The sequence below is a fragment of the Sinohyriopsis cumingii genome, chromosome 4 (genome assembly GCF_028554795.1).
Source record: "Sinohyriopsis cumingii isolate HCF-2022 chromosome 4, ASM2855479v2, whole genome shotgun sequence".
NCBI lineage: Eukaryota > Metazoa > Mollusca > Bivalvia > Unionida > Unionidae > Sinohyriopsis > Sinohyriopsis cumingii.
In genome coordinates, this window is record NC_142964.1 from 64,437,995 (window position 1) to 64,463,300 (window position 25,306).

Here is a 25,306-nt window from a genome sequence, read left to right on the forward strand (position 1 = left end):
CCACTCGGGGCCCCTCTGAATGAGAGTTGTTATACTTCACCCTGAATGAAGGAGTTGTTATACCTCACTCTGCATCAGAGAGTTGTTACACCTCACTCTGAATGAGAGTTTTTATTCCTCACTCTGAATGAGAGTTGTTATACTTCACCCTGAATGAGAGTTGTTATACCTCACTCTGCATCAGAGAGTTGTTATACCTCACTCTGAATGACAGTTCTTATACCTCACCCTGCATTAGAGAGTTGTTATACCTCACTCTGAATGAGTTTTTATTCCTCACTCTGAATGAGAGAGTTGTTATACTTCACCCTGAATGAGAGTTGTTATACCTCACTCTGCATCAGAGTTGTTATACCTCACTCTGAATGAGAGTTCTTATACCTCACTCTGAATGAGAGTTCTTATACCTCACCCTGCATTAGAGAGTTGTTATACCTCTCTGAATGAAAGTTGTTATACCTCACTCTGAATGAGAGTTGTTATACCTCACTCTGAGAGAGTTGTTATACTTCACCCTGAATGAGAGTTGTTATACCTCACTCTGAGAGTTTTTATTCGTCACTCTGAGAGAGTTGTTATATCTCACTCTGAATGAGAGTTGTTATACCTCACTCTGAATGAGTTGTTATACCTCACTCTGAATGAGAGTTGTTATACCTCTCTCTGAATGAGAGTTGTTATACCTCTCTGAATGAGAGTTGTTATACTTCAATCTGAATGAGCACATCATGTTCATTGCAGAATTTGTAGACTTGACTTTATGATCATTCAGCGAAAGTTAGACATGTAGACTAGTTAAAGTGAGTGTTGTATATAAATAATTTGCCAGTATGTTTTGTGTTTGTATTATGATACTAATCATGGATTTTGCCCATTTGTGACAAGGATTTTAACCGTCAGCAGATCCCATTAGTAGCAAATAAAATGTTCATTTTGCATACACTGTCCTGTAATTATTATTATAGCTTGTAATATATAGATTACACTTTTTATGCTCAGATTATGCTTTTTTACCACTTACTTTAGCAATAATTATGCTTATACCTCTCTCACAGTTGGCATGTATCATGATAGACTTTTCATTGGTAGTTTTACAAGAACTGTTGAGAATTTTGGAATGTTGAGTTCAGTCATGTTCTGTTTCATAGTGCATGCTGCCATAATTGCCATTAATGAAGCAATTGAGAATGGGAATGCCTCCGAGACCATGGCAGCGCTTCGGAACCCTGCAGCTATGTTGGTCAACCTGATAGAAGAAACTACAGAAGAGTATCAGACCTTGCTGCATGAAGCCAGAGCAACAAAAGCTGAAAATGCAAGAAACAAGGTACAGCAGTTTTCATTTAATTTTTAAATACACATGAGCTGTATTTACCATGTCACTGCTATTTCTCATTATTTCACATTGTGCAATACTGAATAAATTCATTAGTGAATATTGGTCACAAAACAACCGTCACACTTTAGCCACATATTTCTTTCCAGGTAGTGCTTGAAATATGGGAGGAACTGATTTCTGTATACTGTTTGCGGAAAAGAAGACTTTACTGTGTCACGTTGCATCATGCATATTTGGTATTTTGATATTTCATTCATTGTAGTGTCACAGTTTGTTCATATTTGTTTAATATTAAGGTTTTGTGAAGGGTTTTTCACTCCAATTGTAAACAGTCTTCATAGCTGTTTTATTTTAATAAAGAGTGTGTATGTGTGTGATTTGGATTTTAACGTAGCTTTTAAAATTTTTCAGTCATATCGCTATGATGTCTGCAGTGTGACAGTTTATAGTGATGTCTAGCACTAAGGCATCATGCCGTAGACATGTAGCATGATGTCCCACCCAGTCACATTATCCTGACACCAGGCTGACCAGTCCTAAAAACACTAACCTCTTAATGCCAAGTGCCAAGCGTGGCAGCTGTTAATACCATTTTTGTAAGTCTTTGATATGACTCCACCAGGGATCGAACCCAAGACCTCCCGCATCCGAGGCGGGTGCTCTAACCAATAGGCCACTGGAGCGTTTTAATAAAGAGTAAGAAGTATGTTACGGTATGACCTTGCTGTAACTCGGTTGTTGGAGACCATAGAACCTGGCTGTGTTATAGACTGAACCATGTTATAACCAGTTAAGTCATTTAGCGGAAGAAAATGATGCATGTGCATAAAATTGGCAGTGTGTGTGTGTGTGTGTAATAAAAGCAGGCGCAAAAATATTTGCTTTTGATTAAATGAAGACAAACTGGCTTGAAATACACTTGTATATTGATAATTTACATTTGTGTAGTACAATCCATAATCCAATAAATACTGTACATGCCTATTAAAACAAATTCATGAATTTGAGTATAGATCAGTTGTTATAAAATTCATGTATCAGTCACATCCATCACATAAATAACACATATAAAATGGTGGTCCTGATTTGATCCGATCATACTAAACAATTCACTATGATATTGTCGCCAGTATTACATGGATGTAGTTGTTTACATGCTACATGTACATGTACTTAAATTGGCATAGATTTCTGTCAGCTAGAGACATCTATCATCTTGCCGAGCTACCAAGGTGATGAGGCTATTTATATGGAAATGAAAACATGACAAATTAGAAAGTTTAAGAAACATCTTTGAGAGATAACCTCTTCATCTTCAGTGAACTTGATGATCAGATATCTACGGTTTCAAAAGATAGAATATTTAATTTGCTTTTTATGTTGCCATTGCTAGCGATCTTAAGCATAAACTATTTTCCTGCAAAAAGGAAGCTTTTGTGGCACAATAAACGTGATCTAGTCACATTGGAAAATGCAACAATCCATCACATTCCATTGCTTTTACTTACGTTTGGTGCTTACATCCTTTGAATATTGTAGTCAGCTTTCTTTGGTGAATTTTGCATGTTATCAAAGTAACGACTAAACGACACAGACCCACATTGGTCGCATAATTCACCTGCATATCAGAGTCTGCAGTTTGTTAGACCTTATTAGTAGAACAATGTATAGCCTGTTGGCAAATTACGTGACAGCAAATCAGGAACTATTCTGTTTGCATTATCTTCTATGCTCATTCACTTGATTAGCACCATTGTAGTTTAAGGTGTGATCTCTAGCATTCTTGAGACCGCCTTTGGTGGCCAGTGTTTAGAGCATCCGCCTCGGAAGTGGGAGGTCGTGGGTTCAAACCCTGGCCGAGTCATATCAAAGACGTACCAAAATGGTACTAACAGCTGCCTCGCTAGGTGCTCAGCATTAAGAAGTTATTAAAAAAATGTGATGTGACTGAATTTTTTTTAAAGCTACGTTAAAAATCCTAATCACACACTAGCATTCTTGAGGCCTTTTTGACATAAAATAAAAAACTGGTGACTGTCCACTCAATGTCGTTGCAATGGGTATATCGAATTGATGCCCTCAGTCTGTTCAGTAACAAAACTGTACTATATCAGATGCTTCATGTGCTTGACATGTTACAACTAATGTATTCTCAAACATTTCATAGAAAAGTATCCAATTTGTGATCATTGAAGAATATAAGGAATAAAAAAAAATTTCTAGAATTGATAATGAAATAAAATATAATCTACGCTTTCCCCTTCTGATGCACAAACAGAACTGCTGTAAGTCACTGATATTCCGAACATTTGGTTTTCATTCTTAATTATATACTTTAGCAACATCCAGCTTTTACTAATGTACAAAAGGTCCTAATAGCTTTGTGTGATTATTTATGGTTAAGAAAAGAAGAAAAAAAACTTAGGGATATGTTTGTTGCACTTCTAGCATGATTTTGATTTTAACATAAATATAAACACACCTTTTTAAATGAAAATGAAATAGGTGTCAGAGGTAAATAACCGTACTTAAATTAAATATTCGTATCAGTGAACAACCCTCGCAGGCTCGCATTTTGTGAGTGGAAAAATGTCATTTGTGAGTTCAGAAAATAACAAGTCGGATATATAGGTTTGTGGATCTTTGAATCAAATATCTTTTTCTTGGCTGATAAAACATTATGTGTAAAAAGTGAAGGAAAAAAAGAAAATGCAAGTTGCCAGGTGATAGAAAAGTAAAGAAAATGAGATTAAAAGATTTTATTTTAAAAGATACACAAATTACATTTAGGAATAAAAAAATACACTACATAAGTGGATATGTTAGAAGATACAGAATGCCTGCTTTATAATACTGTACATGTACTTAAAATGTTGCAGATACAATGAAAAATAAATTGCAGATAAAAGAATTGAAGGAAGTCATTCTAAATGTTTATTATACATCACAGTATTGTGTTGTATTCACATTCATAATGTTCTTTGTTCCGTTGTGATAGGTCAGACTTTGAGATTTACACATTGATTATCAGTCATATGTTGTATCAGTAGGCATGAGTTAGCTTATTTTAATTATGTTCCTGTTTCATATCACCCTCTCCATTAAGCATCATGTATGGAACTCAGATCACTTCTTACAAATGGTCATTTGATTTTTTTTAATTAGTTTCTGTCAGATTTGTGCCTTGCTTTGTAATTAATGGATGAGCACTATAAACAGTTGGTGTGAAAGAAAAGAGACTGAACATTTATGGTTCTGTTTGATGTGTCAGGCAGGCACTTTCTCTGATGTTTGAAGAAAAGCAAGCATCTTATATGCATAGACTGATCTGTATCAAATAGAATCCTAACTGGATGATCATCTCCCAAAGGCAGCAGAATAGGTGATGTATTAGAAAAGTTTTTGTTTTTAAAACTTTGAACTTGCATGCAGAATACATGGCTATGAATTGCCAGCTAACTGGCTTCTTTTGAAACCCCTGTTGTTAATAATACAACACAAAAATTACTGACTTTAGAAAAACTACCTTTGGCAAGTGTATTTGTATGCATATGTTGATGACCTAATTAGATTTTCAGGCAGTTATCTTAAAACAAGATTTAATATATTTTTTTAACATTTTAAAACTTGTGAACAGATACTTTTTTATGTACAAAAGCCTTGTTAGCAAGAGTAAGCAAACAAAGGATATGATTAGAATATCAGGCCATTAGAACCAGTTTTCACATTTGTTTTTACACATTTTAAAACCCATTCTCATTTTGACTTTTTTTTTTATACTAAAACTTTATTAGCAAGATCAAGCAAAAACTTCTTGAAGCAGGTCAGTGAAAAGGTTAGATTTGCATTTTTATATTTTCTTGAAATTCAGCAGTTCTTCAGATTTTGGTTTCAGACTCTTTATTGGGATAAAAACAATGTTAGCTCTTTTTGTGTAACTGCTGTTCACAAGATTAAGCAGAAACTACTTGACATCGGCAAATGCAATTTCAGTTTTGGGTCTGCATTGGGGATATACATTTTTTACAAACACAAATTTAATGAGTAATGAATTGGCCTTTTAAAAATATTTTTCTATCATAAACTCTCACTTCTTTACGTGTCCTTGATTAATGTGCCATAATTCTTGCAACCTCACATGCTTCTTTGAGATCCTAACATCATCAGCAAGTGGTTGTTAAGAAATATTCAACAAAATAAAGACTGAGATACATTCTGCAATTCAAGTCAAAGGAAATGTTTAATTATACTAATGCCATATTTGCCTCAAGTTTGTAGCCCTGGTACGAGTATTAGCTTTTCAAGCCATGGCTGCTATTTACATGGTTACATGGTGGTTACCTTTTTATTAGGGGGCCCCGAGTGGCTGAGTGGTCTAAAGCGCTGTCCGTTACGGATCACTGCCATCTCACCTCTGTCTGCGTGGGTTCGAATCTCGGATTCAGCCGATGTGGGTATGTGAGAAAGCTTGCCAGTAGCTTCTCATGGGTCGGTGGTTCTTTCCGGGGTTTTCCCGGGTTCTTCCTCCACCATTAATACTGGCCGCCATGTATAGCCTATCGTGTGCTGAAAAATGGCGTTAAACCCTACAACAACAACAACCATTTTATTAGTAGGAAATCAATGACTCGTGTTTCTGAGATGGCAATGAAATGTAAAAACTAGATTATTATAACATGCACTTCTTATATCATCTTAGAAAAAACAAATCCAATTGAAAGTTCACAGACTGGAATTCCTCATTGGATTAGTTTTAATACTGGGGGAAAAAAATTGTTTGTTGTGATATAGCCTGAAAAAATCTGTTATAAATTCAGCTCATCTTTAAATTGATAATTTTTTTTTCAAAACACTTTGACAACAAAAAAATAAAAAATGTAATTATTTTAATAAAATACTTTGGTTATCATTCAGTATGCATTTGTAAGTAACGTGGTCTTATTTCATGGGCCCAAACCATTGATGAACTTCAGAAATAGGTACATTTTGACACTAAAAATACAGTAGGTTGCAAATGATTTAGTGACTTTACAAACATTTTTCAGTGATGAATAAATTCATTGAATGTAGCTGAACAATTTGTATGGTGACTTTAATAGTTTCTTACATTATTGTAATACAGGCAATACAATTCACTTGAGGACACCAAACCATGGCAGGTCAAAAACAGTATGAAAATATGTAGAACAAAGTCATAGTATCAGGCTGTGTGTAGTCCATTTGGCTACCTGAATTCAACATAGTAGCCCAGACCTTGCTTTCTTGTTGCCACACCATAGCTCCAGGCAAAAAAAAATGCCTTAATCCAAATAAGTCATACCTCCATTTTTTGGACAAAACAGGCAAGTTTTTATAAAGCTGACAAAAAATAAAAAAAGTAAAAGTTGTGATGTAAGCTAAGAAATGTTTCACCTCTATTCAAAAACTGGTGGTTAAGAAGACAACTGTCTGGCTATAAAGCCACTTGGATTACCTAATTTTCACATGGATTTTTGGCCACAAAGCCACTTGGATTATCTAATTATCACATATTGTCAATAGGTAGCAGTAACACATCATGATCAAACAGTTTCTTAAGCAAAGGAAGCAACAAGCTTGTTGAAGGTAATGATAAAGGGGAAGAGGACCATTAGTCATGAGAAAGTTGCAGAATTAATTAATCACTCTGATAACTTTAAAATAAGTTTACATCTATGGTGATGCTCTACAGTTTCGTATTTTGCATAGGGTTAGAATTTTAAAGAAAAAGAATTTCCCCGGCTTTCTCCACTGGTTATACTGGCTATTTAAAAAAGACCTTGTATATCTTGGGTATAATTCAAAGAACCTGTAATTCCTTTTATTTTGGTGTATGATTGATGGGTGTACTATGGAATATAGAGTATACAGATTGGCCTTACTCCAGATGTGTACCTTTCAAAAAGGTGCTAGCTCCACTTGGTCATTTTCACTTCCTGATCTTCAGAGATAAATTGTATAAAAAAAGAGCCGATAACTTTTTCTTACATTTTATATATTTGGTAATTCATTCATTGCACTTTCAGAAGCTGGTATTGTCTAGTCTGGCAAAATTCATTTTCCATATTTTAATAGCTGCTATGGATCGTGTACTTAAGACTAATTCAGGCTGATTATTTAGCACATTGGAGCAGTCATTTTAGTTAGCAGTGTGTTTAAATCATGTACAATTTCCAAAAGTACAATATCCAAAGAAATATTATCCACATTACATTAATGTAGCATAGATGTATGCGAACATTCTCTCCATTGTGCATGTTTTAAATGCAAACAACTTCACCTTACATACGTCACTCTTTCAAAAGTACATAATAACTGGTGAATGCCCCCTATATTAATCAAGCCAACATAATTATAGGCTTCTTTTATATTTACTGCTGGAGAGTATACAAGGGAGACAAAGCAGCCATGCACATCAATTTCTAGTCTCACTAAGGTTGATTAGTTGAGTGTTCAAATATATATGCAGGTTATTTTCTGTTTTTTCTTTTCCAATAAACTAAACTGGGTTTACAGTTACTTCTGATACAGCAAATTGATTTTACATCTTTGTTACACAAATTTCAGAAGTTCTTGTTGCCTCAGTTTTATTCAGTGGCATATTTCCACTTGATAATCTCATTTTGAATATAGTTGCTGTCATTATCTTTCCTGTAATCAAGCACAAATAATGGTTTTCCAGAATTAAAATCCTGAACCAGTCTCAGTGATTTGGCTACTCTATATACGTTGGGATTATCACTGTAATTTTGAGTTTTATTGTCAAGTTCACTTAAAGAATTTTTTAAGGAAAATATGGATTATCATTAAGATTTTTGGAAGTAAGATATAAAAAGAAATCCTTATGTTATGAAACAGTTTTGATGTTAAAACTGGGTCACATTAATAAACAGGTTTCTGGAGAAGCTTCTCAATGAAGCCAGTACATTCACACAGTGAACAAAAACCCATAGTTGTGCAAGCACATAAGAAAAGCACACAACAGATATGCAGTGAGAATTTTTTTTAAAACACAAAAAAAACAAAAACAATGATATTATCATACAAGTTCTTTATTGGCAAGCAAGGATATAATGCAATCTGGTTTATCTTCCTAGACATTTCACTTCCTGGGCACATCAACACACAATCATGACAATAAAGATGTTAATTTCCAGGACTATATTCAGGAAGATTGATAATTTTCATGAGTACATGAATTTTCAGGACAAAGAGAAAAGTTACTTTATTTCAATATCTGGATATTTGGGTTGATTGTGTTAAGTCAGACCATGGATGCACACCAGAAGTAAATTTTAAACATGCTTAGAAAACTACTGTTGACTAAGATAATAATATTCATATGTTTAGTTTTCATTCTGTTTTACCCACTGTTGGTTGCAAATTGATATTCGGATGTGATATTGTACATCTGCATAAGCTTGATTCATTTATTTGAAGGCAGATAAAAATAGAGTGAAAATATTTTTCATCTGAGAGAGGATCAGGTATCTTTTAACTTGCATGGTGTAATTAGTTCTGTTGGTCATAGATTGGGAGAACTTATGGGATGGCCTGTTGTCTGTCATCTGTCCTTCCATTAGTACTACTTTGTTATTCCCACGTTGAGTTGGTTCTAAAGAAATTTGGCCACCACAGGCAGCAATCTTGAAAATCTTATCACACTTCTTTTCCTGACCAGAAAGTCGTATTAACACTGGGTTTTCACCAGAAAACTTCATATGATGTCTAATTGGTCCTAATTAAAAAAAAAAGATTCTGCATGGACATCTAATATGGCCACCATTGCAGTCAATTGTTGAAATATTGCTACTACACCTTAGTATATTTATGATGTTGCTTTTAAATGAAAATGGTCCCAATACTCATGAATGGATGGTCATATCAACTTGGGATTTTTACTCAGAGACTTACAATCCTTGATCTTGGTCCTTGAATAAAATGGTACCTATCTGATATCTGTTATGGCCATCGTGGTTGCCATCATTATCTTTGCTCCGTTGAGATGGATGGCTATATCAACATGTGGTTTTCTCCAACAGATTTCTTATAATATCTGGTTGATCCTAAATAAAAATATGACGATGACTTTTTGAAAATCTTGTCATTATTACTGCTGAGAAATATTGGAGATGGTTTCAATACTCTGCAATTAAAGACAGAAATGATCTTATATTGAATTCCTAGAACTTCTTTTCAGCCTGTGAATAACCAGTCCCTTCAAGGGAATCTTTTTGTTTGTACATAAACATTTTTTATAATTATTACAATTGTGTATTTTCTGTAAAACCTTAATTTGGATTCCTGTTACATATAAATAGGTGTACCTTCAAGGAAGGTCAGTATCTGATGGAGATTCCAGATCTTGAAGAATTACTATAAATTTATGAAGAAAATTAAAATTTTGAGTCAAATTTTAAAATGAATTCTTTTATATGGACACAGGGTTAGAGGATAGGTCCTACAGCACCAACATAATAGACTGATACTAAAATGCTGCTTCTCTTTGTTAAAGTAGTATGTGTATGACAAGAACCGGTTGAGCAGTCTAAGTTGTTGAAAAATGGTGGCAGAAGTGAGGAGAAAAGAAGGATTTAGTTATTCATGATGTGAATTCACATATATGGTTTTTGTTTTGACAAAAATGTTGAAGGAATTCAGGGTTCTGGAATTGGTAAAACTGATACTTCATTTATCATTATTCTTAGTGGACCTTAATTTTTACTGATTGTATAGCTATAGATAGGAAAATGATTATATACAATGTATAAGTTTATTACATTTAACGAACAATTATTCTGGGTGATCTGCCCGTATTCCCAAAATTCATGCTGAGATTCTTGATTAGCACTCCTACAGGTTGGCATTTGTTATCTGAAAATACCATCAGGGAATCAGACACAGTGTATCAGTGTCCTGACAAACATCAAACCGGGTGTATCAGTGTACTAACAAGCATCAGACACAGTGTATTAGTGTCATTTCAAGCATCAGATACAGTGTATCATTGTCGTGACAAGCATCAGACACTGTATCATTGTCATGACAAGCATCGGACACAGTGTATCATTGTCATTGTCATGACAAGCATCAGACACAGTGTATCATTGTCATTGTCATGACAAGCATCAGACAGTGTATCAGTGTACTGACAAGCTTCAGACATTATCATAAAACCTATTTGTTAAATTTCGTTATTTTTCATCATGATGTTCACCAATCATTTTCCAGAGTGTGGACCCTGATACGACAGAGGAGCATGATGTCTATGATGAGATGCTGACCCAAGCAGAGATTCAAGGGAATATCAATAAAGCCAATTGTAAGTACCTGCCTCAAACAATTTCACTTCAGTATTTTTCCTTTAGGGGTGCAAGATTGATACTCCCCTTGTCAAAAGTAGGGTTCAGATTGAGTAAGAAACAAACCTTGCTGTCAGAATGGGGGTCAGATAAAAAAATAATGGGGATCTATGATGGACAAATGAGGGTAAAGGGAAACACTGCACTTCTTGTAACTATTGATGACATTTACTAAGTAAACAAAGAACACTAGCAGATTGAGTAGCTTCTCCTTGCTGTAGTGGTACACTAATTAGTTACGTGATTTTTCTTCTATTTTTATACCTGTTTATGGAATAATAAACAAAATAACATATGGAGAACGTTCAGTCTCCTTAAGAAAAAAATACTCCTTGAAAACATGGAATTCTGGGAACTCTAAGAAAACCCCATGAACTTTGCAGCAGGATGAACCATGAACATTTGGGAAAACATACACATTTTGGGAATTGGAATGGTGCTAAACTTCATCCTGAAATGGACATCTTTGTGGGATATAACAAATTGACTTAAATGACCATTTGCTAACTTGTCATGTTGGACATATAACATCAGGTGCTCATAATTATCTGTGCATTTGTTTGGACATTATATTTTCTCAGTTGTTTTAACACCTTATCACACAGTACAAGACAACAAGAGGCACAAAAGCTTATTTCCTGGACATACCATATTCTTTTCTAGCTATGTTGTGTGGCTCTTTATCAGCACATATAAGACCTTAGCAACAAATAAAGTGTTGTCTGGGCTGTAATTAAAAAGAAGAAACAAAGAGCTTTTATTATTCCTCTTTCAGCACTTACTTGAAGACCTAATAAGATAAAATTTTACTGTTGTTCTTGACCTGAAATGTCCATTAAGTGTTGCATATTTTTGAGCTAGTAAGCCTGTATGTTCAAAATTATTTATTAAATTTTGAACATGCAGTGGTATAAATTCTGTTGTTGGATGAAATTCTATAGTAAGTCTGCTGGAAAAAAAATCGATCATTTTTATAAACAAATTTTTTGTAAGAAAACTAGTAAAACATGGAAAGATAACATTAAAACTGAAGCAACAGCCAATCCGAAACCCTTACGACAAAAGGTCATTATGACATACATTTCACAGTTTAAATTTACTGGCTTATATTTATTTTTTGCATTTAAATCATGGCCGCTTTGTTTCAGTTTTTTATGTCTACTTAATCCTACTACTCCACCTGAAATCATGAAACTTTGTGAGAGGGTGCATCTTGACAATTACTATACTCCCATCTAGAAAGCAGTCACTGTGACCCATATTTCATGATTCACTTAGCTTCAGATTGATGTTTTTACTGTGTATCCTTTAGTCATTGAAGTAGGTGGCTATTTACATTTCTTTTAGTACATCACAATTACCCAGAAATCTCGCTGTGCCGTATATTTCACATTTACTGGCTTTCAGTTAAGTTTTTGCATTTTCTTCATGACTGCATAGCTTTTGGCCTGCTATGCACATACGATCCTATCTAGAATTTTAAAACTTGGTGAGGCATCTTGATGAGTACTACTCCTGTACTTGGGCAATGACTCATAGTTTTCATTTCCCTCACTTGGGTTTAATTTTGTATTTATGTTCATTTTTTGGCCATGGTTGATGCTAGAATCTTGACATCGATGTTATGTGTTTCTCTACCTAGCATGCACATACAGCAGAAGAGATTCATCCTGACCTAGTTTGATCATGTACTGACTTTGGTTAGATTTTAGCATTTAGGTCACAGCTGCCTGAATTAAAATGCATACTGTCCTACCTAGAATCATGAAACTGTGAGGGAAATTAATCTTTATAAATTCTGCATCCTTTTTGGCAAAAAGAGGTCTCTTTGACATATAAATTTTAATTCTGTGACTTGATTGCAGTTTTGTTGACACAAGTTCTTTAGTGGATGCTGTTATGTTCCAATCATGAAACTTGATAATTGGATGTATCTTGGTTACTACCTCACCATCAAAACCAAAGAAGGTCACATAATCTATATTGTTTGCTTTATTAACACAAACCTGCCAACTCTTATGATTTTGCCGTAAGTCTTGCAAATATTAACCTTAAAATATGAACTTACAGCATACTAGCAAAAACTATTGAAAAATGATCGTCGCCAAAAAATCTGGACTATTGGTTCATTTGTGTCTTATTTGGATCTGGATTTCATCTTAGAATTAGTGAAATTAGTCAGGGAACCAGACTAACTTTACAGCAGCACCCCAGACACTTTAAACTGCACCTATTTGTTCATGCAAAGCTTCTGAATGATCAAAAATGTTGATTATAGTTTTTAAAAATGGCATCCAGAAAGCAGTGCATATTTAAGATGAAAGGGAAAATAAGCTTCTAGAAAAGTGTTAATAATAAACACAGAAGAATAAATAGGAGTATTCAGATTCTTGTGAATAAAACTGGAAAGGACACAATTACGTTTATTGGACACATGCCAGTTTGCTTATGTTGTGTCAGTTAGAAATAGGAATAAATAGGTTTATTCAATGGTAAACATTTCATATTAGTAATTATACATTGTATATTGTAATGTGTTGACATCATTTGGGTATTGTGCATTGGAGACAACATGAGTTTCATGTGAGGTTATGGCATAAATCAAGATTTGCATAAATGGAAAGTAAATTTCCATAGGATACTCATAAATTAAGGATGTACTTGGGCAAATTATGCTCTGAGTTTCTAAATAATGATTATTTATGCATAATTGTCAAACAAAGTCATACATATAATATGTAAATGAGCTGCACATGAGTCATAACACGTGATGCCAGCGAAGGTGTAAAAATGAGCAGTGTCACAAATGGAATGCTGCTTCTTCATTATAAATGGCATTAAAACGAAAACCTGTAAATCGAATTGTCATATAGCAAGCATCACATGTTGTACTGACTGTCACTCCAAGTTACTCAAAGCCTGTGACTTGTACCCAGTAAAATTTGGTTTCAAGGGTGGAAAATGATCATAGTTTCTCAGGCAGGTTTTAAAAACAATTTTAAAAATGTATACATAAATGGCGTTAATATCTTTTTATGAACTCATTATAGCACTGTCTATTTGATATCATGGAAAAGAAAGTCATTTTATTTATCATTTGACATTTTTTTACCCAGGCATAGAAGGTGGGTGGGTGGGTAGATTGATAGGTAAGTGGTCTGATCATTTGTAAGTGCAATACTGGTCAGTTAGTGCCACTTTAAAGTTTGAAAGGTTCAAAGTTCAATATAAAAGATTGAAACTAATTCTAAATTAGAAAACAGACAGAGATCACTTTTGATGGATTTTATTTTCAGCATCATAACATTTACAATGGCTACTGGAGACTAGTTAAAACTAGAGGTGAGCTATAATTGTTCATTATCTGCTGGTTGTTATAACTTGTCATGCCTCCTTTGAATGTTTTTGTAATAAATTTCAGAATATCTAGCCATAACATTAATTTTCAGGGAAACAAAAATCATTAAAGAACTATTAAAATTGTGATCCAAGATAGAAAGAAGGAGAATGACAAATATTTAAAAAAGTTCATTCCAAAGTTATAAAACATGCCAAGCAGTAATCAAACACACCTCAAGTAATAGCACCCATTGCCTAGCACTAATGCACCATATATATTCCACTTATTTGCACAGATTGTTTGCCAGGGAATTGTATGCAGTTATCTGAAGTATGCAATAAAAGGAGCAGACTCAAAGGGAGATAACCTCTGATAAAACTTTTTGTGTAACTGATAGATACATGACTCATACTTTACCCTTTTCTAATTGCTGAAAGATTACATTTGTCTATTCTTATCATGTTAAAAGTTGCTTGCAGATGCTTTTGTGTGTATGGTCCTTTAAAATTGTTGGCAAACCTGTAGTTAGATTTCTCTGCAGCTGAGAGATCAGCTGTTTTTTCCCCTTCTTTACAGCACTTCACTCATTCCGTATCGATATCCACCCCATGGTAGGGATAGAATCAGTTTTGCCTAATATCATCACCAAGTCACATGCTTTATCTTCCAAACATAGACACTTGAATATCACAAGCATGAGCATTTGCATACCATTCTCTCCAAGCACGTCCTTCTATTTTCTAGTCGACTGCTCCGGTGGCCTAGTGGTTAGAGCATCCATCTCAGATGTGGGAGGTCGTGGGTTTGATCCCTGGCCAAGTCATACCAAAGACTTATAAAAATGGTACTAACAGCTGCCTCACTTGTCACTCAGCATTAAGAGGTTAGTGTTAGGACTGGTTGGCCTGGTGTCAGGATAATGTGACTGGGTGGGATATCATGCTACATATCTGCGGCATGATGCCTCAGTGCTAGACATCACTATAAACTGCCACACTGCAGACATCGTAGTGATATGGCTGAAAAATTGTGAAAGCTACGTTAAAAATCCAAATACACACACACACAGACACACTTTTCTTGTCCCATGTTGCTTTCTGTTCTCATTTACATTTTTCTGTGATTTCAACATAATTTTTTTGAATTTTTTGATAAAATCTGAGACAGAATACCCCAGTCTCTTAACTTTCTCATTCTGTGATACTTTCTTTTCAAGCAGTTTAACAAGTCAAACATCACCAAGTGATAAATCAGTGTTTCTTCTTACTCTTTCTCATGTTTAGGTTTAATATTGATGATAACACAAATGTGATTAAACTTTTTTCATCTGAGATTTTATACAGGTACACTAGAAATTTTTTGATTGATGGTAATGAACTAATTGAATTGAAGTTTATCAGTGTATTTGAATTGGCCTTTAGGATACTGATCTACCCTCTATAATCATGTTATTTTGGTCATGTGAGTTGCTGGTAATTTGCTCAGGTAAGTATTTGGTTGTGCCTAATTTTGCAATTAAAGGCAAAATGGAGGCAATTATGAATAAATATATATGCAGATCATGCCAAGAAATAATGTACATTTAGCTGAAAGAATTTGTTGACTAAGTTGAAGAAATAAATCTGAATGGAAATTTTATGCAGATTTTGTATATACTTGCTTATTAGTCAAGTCAAACTGCAAAAAACAAAGATCCTGATCTATGGCACATGATACAATGGCTGATCTGGGTCTGTGCAGTTTGCAATTGGACTTGTGTTATAATTGAGTATATACGGTAAGAAAATTATGCAGAAAACTGATATCCAAATTAGTGGAGTCAAATACACAAATGCACACATGAATGTATGTGTATGAACCACCCAGATGCATGGATTTTCCTCCAAAGCTGATGTGATCTCCAGTTACTCAATGAAATCATCCATGCATGCAAACTTTTAATCAATATTTTTATTATAAATTTCCATTTTTTTCACACCTTGCTTCCAGGTTAGTGTATTTACATTAATACCAAACTGGCTTAAACAGATAGAGATAATTTAGTTTATGCTTGTAATTTCATGCAGCATAAAATTTATTAAAATCCCTTTCTTTCTGATGGAAGGGTCTTCATTGATTGAGTTTGTCAACACAGCATATACTGTGTGTGCTTGGAAGTAATTCTGAAAGGATTAAAGAGATTAATGGATTATGGCTGGATTATTAAAGGGCTTAATAAACATATGTGTCGGTTTGGCTTCGTTGTTTAAAGTCGGTCTAGATGTCTAAGTGTACATCATCTCCCAAGGCTAAAACACTAAAATATAAAAACAAAATGTCACATGAAATTCCTTGGTGGATAGAAATGGAAGTTTCATTTTTTGATATCTCAGAATGAAGTTCAGAGAATATGAACATGCATTCTGCCCTTCCTGTAAAACTAATTTTAGAATTGGTTACAGTGGCAACAATGATATTATGCATTGTGTAGTGTATTAAAGCATACAAAACATGTCAAGAAGTAAGCCATGACTGGAATCCATGTTCTTGGAATCTGCATCAAATATGGATATATGTGCCAAGATGCAGTTTGCCAACTTTATTCTTGAACATAATCTCCCTTTAACAGGAGCAGATAATTTTCCAGATTTAGTCAAAGTATTCCATGACTAGGAGAATATCTCATACAGACAAAAACGATAAAATACTAATCAATAGTCATCCAGGCTCAGAGTTCATATTGGGATAGGAAAGTATTCCATGACTAGGAGAATATCTCATACAGACAAAAACGATCAAAAACTAATCAATAGTGATCCAGGCTCAGAGTTCATATTGGGATATGAAAGTGAAGATGTGCCACAAAGAAAAATTTGCCTTTCTTATTGAAAATTCTCCTTTTTATGAAGTCAAAACTCTGGACCAAATTTTGCAAATCTCCTGATTTGTCCTAAGCTGACCACTTTTTTTGTGTCACATGAATTGTATACGTGCACGTGTGTGTGTGTGTAGAGAGAGAGAGGGGTATGTGGAAAAATTTTTGCAGAAAGATTGGAAAACCATATTTCTTTGTTTTAGTGACCCAGGCCTTGGATATATTGACAATGTTGTTACTTAAGACCGACAAGAAGCAGCTATTGGAGTGTCTAAAGTCATCCCATCTTGGTCTGAGGAATGTGAAGGATGAAAACATTGATTTTTACATGGGCCGATTGCAAGAAGCTGTTGAGGTTAAAAGGGTTAGTCACCTTATTATTTCCAAGAAATGGAAGTGTAGATGTATTTAAAAAATTTTACAGTCTGTTATGGTACTAGTAAAAACATTGATCATATATTTGGCTATAAATTGACCTTAGACCAATATCAAGTGAACTGGTAATATGGACATTAACATTGATGGGTGGACAGGTTTCACTTGGTCTAAGTGTAACTCATATTTTATAGAATAAGTTGATTACAGAAACATATCGACAAGCTTTGAAAATACTTAATTCTTTTGAATTTTGAAGAGCCTGGCTTGCAAAGAGCTTTTGTATATTTCAGAACAATAATAACGTGGAGGCAGTCTCACTGGAGAAGGACGAAGTCCAGACTGCCATTAACACAGGAAACTTAGATGCAGACACAGAATATCAAAGTAAACACTTGTTATTTTTATTCTTTTTTCAAACTGGATTTTTTATCGTGTTTCAATTGAATACTGCAAGGTTCAAAATTTACTATGGTCTTGTCGCTTAGATCTAGTAAATGTACTAAAGGACTTGCATATTTCATATCCAAGATAATCCTCTGCTGATTTTTTTAATTTACATAAGAGGTTAAAGTTTTTTCTGAGTTTATCATGGTATAAACTGTCAGTTGCCGACTCACATAGCAAATAATGCCTGAAGGGCATTGCGTAAGCTGTGTGAGCCTGCAACTGACAGTTTATACCACGATAAACTCAGAAGAGAAACAATGTTAAACTCTTATAATTGAAATTTCAATTTATTTTGTTTGCATCATTAAAAAACAGAAATCTTAATTGAGCTTAGTAATACATGTTTGGGGTTTTCTGTTATGTAGCTATTTATAGCATTTGGGATTGTAATAAGCTTGATCGTAATAAGGTCATCATAATACCAGTCCTTCAACCAATGGCAGCCAAATTTATTCTTTATTTTTTTTTTAAATTGTAAATTTATTCTTTAATGCTTACTTTGTGTCTACTTTCACTGGCAGTGTTTATCTTAGGGTGTGCACGTGACTCTATATTCTTAGAAAAGTAGTTCTCCTTACAGTTCATACAGAAATAAATGCAATTCATTTTGATTACATGGTAACATTGTGACCAATGGAAATGTTTCTTTCCTTCACCAGCTACTAGTATTGCAATTATATATTAAAAAACAATGAATAAATAAATGTTTAAAATTGAGTTGATCAAGTGACAGATGATGTAGTTAGTTACCAGATGAAGTAGTATTCGATCGCTGTAAAGGCTCACATATCTGTTCTGTGGTGATAAATAAATGAAGAAAGTTAAATCTCCGTAATGAAATTATTCCTTGAAAACATTTTGTTCTTCAAAAAAATCTTGAAAAATAACTCTTTTGGGGCTATACAAACCATTAAATTTACAGTGATGTTGGAGCATATAATGTTCTGACAGCCAAGCGTACCATATATACTCACTTATAAGTCCAGTCAAACTGCAGTCAGCAAAGACCCTAATCTGGTGTAACATAATGTGCCTGCAGGTCAGGGTCTTTTCTGTTGGTTCTACTAATTACTCCTAACAAACTGTACAGACCCAGATGTGCTGGCAGATCTAGGTCTGTGCAGGTTGCAGTTGAACTCATTTTAAAAGTGAGTACATACGGTACATCTCTCAGTAAATTTTTTAATTTTTGCACAATAACTTTAGTTATATTCCATCTACTGGTAACAGACATTGTGGATGGCATACATTTGGGGAAAGGAAGAAGTCTATTATGTTGTGGATTAAAAAGTCCAATGTCAAGGTCATTCAAAGAAAAATGGTTTCCACACAATAACATTAATTGTAGGTCACCTTGACGGAAAGAAAAAACATGGTTTCCACACAGTAACTTTACTTCTACATCACAGACCTGTCTAACTTTGTGGGTGACTTGCACCTGTAAGAAAGGAAGAAGTCTTTTGACATTTTAGGTTAAAACTCAACTTCAGGTCATGACCATGTGCCTTCATTTATTTTTGTGGGTGGCTTAAACTTTAGGTAAGAAAGAAGCCTATTGATTTTAATGTCAAAATGTCCAAGTTACATAATTTAAACAAGTTTGTCAGAGGGTTGCACTTAAAGCAAGAAAGTGGCCTGTTAATTTTGGGATAAAAATGTCAGGGGTCAAGATTATTAAGATTCAAATAAAAAATGAATTTTGCAAAATAATTTTTGTTTCTGAGTAAGGTCCTTGACCAAACTTTGTGAATAGCTTGCACTTAAAATTATTTAAACATTCACTGGTAAGGGTAATGTAAGATCCAATGAGATAATTGTTTCTGTAATTTTGGTTCAAGACTGCATACCTTGACTTTTTCTCAAAGTCATTCAGACATTTTGGTCACTCCTGTTTATAGTCATCAATGCCCTTTTAATGCCAACATAGATGACTGCTAAACATGAGGTCAGGTGTATAATATGTAATACAGGGTACTCTTGTTTTCCTCTGTGCAAGAGTCCACATCACACCTCTGCACCTGATCATATATGTTAGGTTGCCCTGTCTCCCAACAGGGACATGAATGTGTTACATATCCAACATTTACCAAACGTTTTCAGAGACCTTGTCAGTGCAGAACATCAATAAGGCAGTAGGAGAGAGGAATCAAGAACTGTTGATGAAGCAGTTTCAGAACCCAAATTCCCAGCTCCCACCTGTACATGGCTTTGCAGGTGTCCTGTATATGGAAGAATTTCACAACATGAAGGCAGAAAAGGAGGTCAGTCAACTAATTATATCTACACTTTAGCAGATATATCATGGTGGACCATGTCCATCATCCACCTGTCTTTCCATCTGCATGACAGCATGTCCACCTGTCTGTCTTCTGTCATCATGTTATCTTTTTACCTGTACTGCATCTACACCAAGTTGGGTAGAGCGATCGTATTTGGTATGATAATATAGGGGTATGAGCTGATGAAAATAAAGGTGATGGGCTCTTGATGCACTTCCATGGATTTGAGGAGTTGATGATCGAAGGTCACATTTTCACAAATGATACATACTCTTTCATTTAACTTAAATCCATCAATACAGATTGAGAGAGAGCAAATATATTTGGTATACTATTTCAGTGGACAATTCGATGACAATCCTGAATTTAATTCCTGAAGGTGAGGGCATTTTGTACAATAAAAAATTTTGGGATATATTATATTGTATTCATCTCATTATATTTGCTCTTCTGTATAGTCAGAAGTATATAGGAAGCTCTGTATTGTCAGGAGTGGAAGCCTGGTATAGTCAGGGGTATATAGGAAGCCCTGTATAGGCAGGGGTATATAGGAAGCTTGGTATAGTCAGGGGTATATAGGAAGCCCTGTATAGCCAGGGGTATATAGGAAGGCCTCTATAGTCAGGGGTATATAGGAAGCCCTGTATAGTCATGGGTATATAGTCAGCCCTGTATAGCCAGGGGTATATAGGAAGCTTGGTATAGCCAGGGGTACATAGGAAGCCGTGTATAGCTAGTGGTATATAGGAAGCCCTGTATAGCCAGGGGTATATAGGAAGGCCTGTATAATCAGGGGTATATAGGATGCCCTGTATAGCCAGGGGTATATAGTCAGCCCTGTATAGTCAGGGGTATATAGTCAGCCCTGTATAGTCAGGGTATATAGGAGGCTCTGTATAGTCAGGGGTATATTGGAAGCCTTGTATAGCCTGGGGTATATAGGAAGGTATATAGTGTTCATCCTTAAGTCTGTCCTTCCATCCTGCACAATCTTGTCAGCACAACTGGTTTTTTGATGCATTACTATGAAACTTGGTAATAAGTATGGTCATCATTAAAAGATTTTGATATGAAAAATCATTTTGTTCGGTGATTTTTGCTAGTTATTTCTTTTTGCTGTTTTTTTTTAGCTTAATGCATTGCATAACAGTCTTAGTACTACTAGCTCAGGAGTGTTTGATGCATTGCATAACAAAGTCTTGTTAACTCAACTAGCCCTGCAGTGTTTGATGCATTGCCTAGCACAATCTTGTTAGTACTACTAGCCCTGCAGTGTTTCATGCATTGCATAACACAGTCTTGTTAACTCAACTAGCCCCGCAGTGTTTGATGCATTGCTTAGCACAATCTTGTTAGCACTACTAGTCCTGCAGTATTGATGCATTACATAACACAGTCTTGTTAACTCAACTAGCCCCGCAGTGTTTGATGCATTGCCTAGCACAATCTTGTTAGCACTACTAACCCTGCAGTGTTTGATGCAATGCCTAGCACAATCTTGTTAGCACTACTAGCTCTGCAGTGTTTGATACAATGCCCAGCACAATCTTGTTAGCACTACTAGCCCTGCAGTGTTTGATGCATTGCATAACAGTCTTATTAACTCAACTAGCCCCGCATTGTTTGATGCATTGCCTAGCACAGTCTAGTTAGCACTACTAGTCCTGTGGTGTTTGATGCATTGCATAACACAATCTTGTTAGCACTACTAGCCCTGCAGTGTTTGATGCATTGCATAGCAGTCTTGTTAGCACTAGACTACTAGTCCAGTGGTGTTTCATGAATTGCATAACACATTTGATGCATTGCATAGCAGTCTTGTTAGCACTAGACTACTAGTCCAGTGGTGTTTCATGAATTGCATAACACAATCTTGTTATTAAAACTAGCAATGTGGTGTTTGATGCATTGCATAACAGTCTTATCAGCACTATTAGTCCTGTGGTGTTTGATGAATTGCATAAAAGTCTTGTTATTACAACAAGCAATGTGGTGTTTGATGCATTACCATGAAATTTGATAAATGTAATGATCACTTTAAGATGTTCATATTGACAAATCACTTTCTTTCTGCTCTTATCAGTACATATCCATTTTAGCTTGTACCTAAATGCAGAGTATTGCAATCTTGTTAATGCTAAAAGCTCAGCTGATTTTTATGATTGCCATAAATCCTGATAAATACTGTGATCATTACCTGATGATGTGCAAATTGACAATCTCTCCTGGCATATATTTTAGAATTATTCACCCTTTTGTTTTGGATTCTCATGAACGCAACTAGTCCTGCAGTTTTGGATAAATTACCGTGAAAGTTGGTAAAAATTAGAATCATTAGCTGATGATACACATAGCAACAAATCACTTTGATTTTGCAATTTTTGTCATAGTTATTGCTCTTTTTTTGTCTCCTAGCTTAATGTATGATATTACACCATCTTATTTGTGCTGCTAATCTCCCAGTTCTTGATGGATTGCAGTGAAACTCTATAAATACTATGGTCATCTCCAGGATATGCACATATAGATGAATCACCTTACCCCACAGGTTTTCTTTAAGTTTTTGCCCTTTTTGTCTAGCACATATAGATGAATCACCTTACCCCACAGATTTTCTTACAGTTATTGCCCTTTTTGTCTTGCAGCAGAATGCAGTGTAATACAGAATCTTGTGAATTCATACAGTTTTGTCTAAATATTTATGATCCTTTGCTAACGTGTTTGAGATGTGTCACATATGCCAACACAGTGGCCAAATGGAATGTTGTGAAACATATTTAGGCCATATTCAACTTATGGAGTAAATTTTTTTTATAAATATTTAAAAAGCAATGTTTTAGTTATTTCCAAGCATGTGTGAATGTGTTAAGTATATGCATTCCTTTGTAAGTGAAATGTCCTTTAATTTTTCAGGAGTGCATATATTTTCTGAAATATACACAATTTTCTCAAGTCCACAATATTTTCACATTTGTAGGGCAATTGTGATTTATATTTACTGGTCTTCTCTGATAAAAATCTTGCCCTGGTGTTGTCACCCCACTCAAAGTTTCCCTGCCTATTATATCAATAGTGTCGCTAGTAGCTTGTTGGCTTCAGTGTCAACACATTCTATATTTATCAGTGGTTTTCAAATGTCAGCACTGTTTTTAATAGTCTCAGTTATAATGTAATCTTAATTAGTGGAACTACCATGTTATCTATAGATGCACATATTGAAGAAAAGTATTTGGATGGCTCCAAGTGGCCATATGGTCTAAGGCGCTTGCCTTATAGATCACCGATACCTAACCTCTGTCCACATGGGCTTGAGTCATAGGCATGGCCAACATGGGTATATGCGAAAGCTTGCTAGCGAGCTGGTGGTTCTTCCAGAGTATTTTCCTGTGTTGTTTATCCAACAGTTACAATGGCCTACGTTATAGTCTATCATGTGCTGAAAATTGGCATTAAACCCATAAAGACCAACCAACAAATCTTTGTGTTCCAGTAATCTGTTTTAAAAGCAGTTGTTGCCCTTTTTCACTTCACAGCTGGATGCATTGTTTATGCTAGATTTTTTTGAATGCTGTGAAACCAGGTATTTGTTATGATCATAATCAGGAGATATGAATGTTGACCCATCATTATACCTGCATTATGTTCGTAAGAGTCATGAGCTTTTCTTGACTTCACAATCGTCTTCAACATATGGGTTGGATTGTATGAAGGAAATAAGTATATATGCAGATACGTGTGTATGTACAGGGTTTAATGGCACATGATCAGACATCTAAGTTTCATAATGACAAGAAAGTTCCGGTGTCTTCTTCCCTCACCCCCCCCCCCAAAAAAAAGGCATACAATTAAAAAAAGTAATACACTGCAAGGAACCATTTAAAAAATGTTAAAGACCTTAGCTAGATTTTTTTTTTTAAAGCATTCCAAGGCAAAGAGGTTGCTTCCACTATTTGTGACATGATGTGCAGGAGGGTGTATGTAGGACTCACGGTACTAATTCCACTCCAACGGTAAACATATGGAAACACTATCATATTCAAAATTCATTAACTTAAAATTTATGGGTGCTGATAATGACACCTATAATTTTTCGTGCACATCTAACCTTGGTGCAAGCTTATATGTGGAGAACACCATATGACCCGCGGCAATTTGTTTACATACATGTGCATGAAACACGTGTTATTGATTCTGCACCAAATGAATCAGGTGCTACTTTCAGTATTGAGTACTCCTGAGTCAAGCCTGAAAAAATGCTAAAATTGCATCAGTAGAAATTTGTCAATATTTTTTTTACATTACATATAGGATAAGCTCTCGAAAGATATTTTTCCTAAAATTTTAATTTTCATTATTAACCAATTATGGACCACCAAACCTGTAAATACTCTATTATTTCTTCACCCATTTCTAGACTGGTTCACAGTTCTTCCGTATAATTAGTACCGTGTGTCCTATAACCAGATTTAATTTTTTTTGAAAAAGTTGTATTTTACTCCTTGATATTAGAGCATAATTGTAAGAAAGAATTGGCCATGCTTGTGCATGGATAATAGTGCAATAGCATTTTATGTGATATCAATATCTGTAGTTAAATTGCATCCGCATTACATGTTGCTGTGTTGTATTGTACTTATTAATGGCTTATTCTTGTTATTAAAATAATTGTTTTCTGCCTTTGTATCTTCATGTTATCTTTCTATGGCATGCATGCTACACAAAAGAAACACAAGCATGCTGACATCAGCAAGTATGACATCACAGGGTATCAAATTACATGACGCATTGTATTTTCATCTCTCACTGGCTATAAGACAAGTTTTAAATGTTTTAAATTTCAAAATTGCATTTATTTTCTTGCTGACTCTCACAGAAATAACATACAGTGCATCCCTATTCACATCAATCAAACAAAACAAATAAGTGTGCCACATGACAGGTCAAAATGATACGAGGCCATTGCCCTTTTGTGACTAAAACAAATACGCACACCCATGAAGCATCAAGAGATGCTGATATTCCAAACTTATTTAAACTATCATCACATGTGATTCATGACCCCCAAATGTTAATAAAAAGGTATAAAAGCCAAGGAAGAGTTCCTTAAGCTGTATTATACTGAATAATTAAATAACATAGTGCTACTTTTTAGTATAAAACTATGGGGAGGGGTGAATAAGCAAAGAATAGAGTAATTTCTTCAAGCCTGGTAATGTTCCCCACAACAAAGGGGGTGGGGGGGAATGTGTATCAACCCAAATAACACATCAACATGAGGTATGTTACATA

The 25,306-nt window shown here is 34.9% G+C and overlaps 1 protein-coding gene across 1 annotated transcript in view; it reads left to right on the forward strand.

Annotated features, from left to right (window-relative positions):
• The window catches only part of LOC149801336 (ras GTPase-activating-like protein IQGAP1), a 275,437-nt gene that overhangs the window by 154,928 nt on the left and 95,203 nt on the right, over positions 1-25,306 (forward strand). The window contains exons 9-13 of the mRNA XM_089955390.1: positions 1,149-1,327; positions 10,589-10,679; positions 17,117-17,277; positions 17,582-17,675; positions 19,839-19,999. Of these exons, the coding sequence (XP_089811516.1) occupies positions 1,149-1,327; positions 10,589-10,679; positions 17,117-17,277; positions 17,582-17,675; positions 19,839-19,999 (686 nt within the window). The remainder of the gene's footprint in view (positions 1-1,148; positions 1,328-10,588; positions 10,680-17,116; positions 17,278-17,581; positions 17,676-19,838; positions 20,000-25,306) is intronic.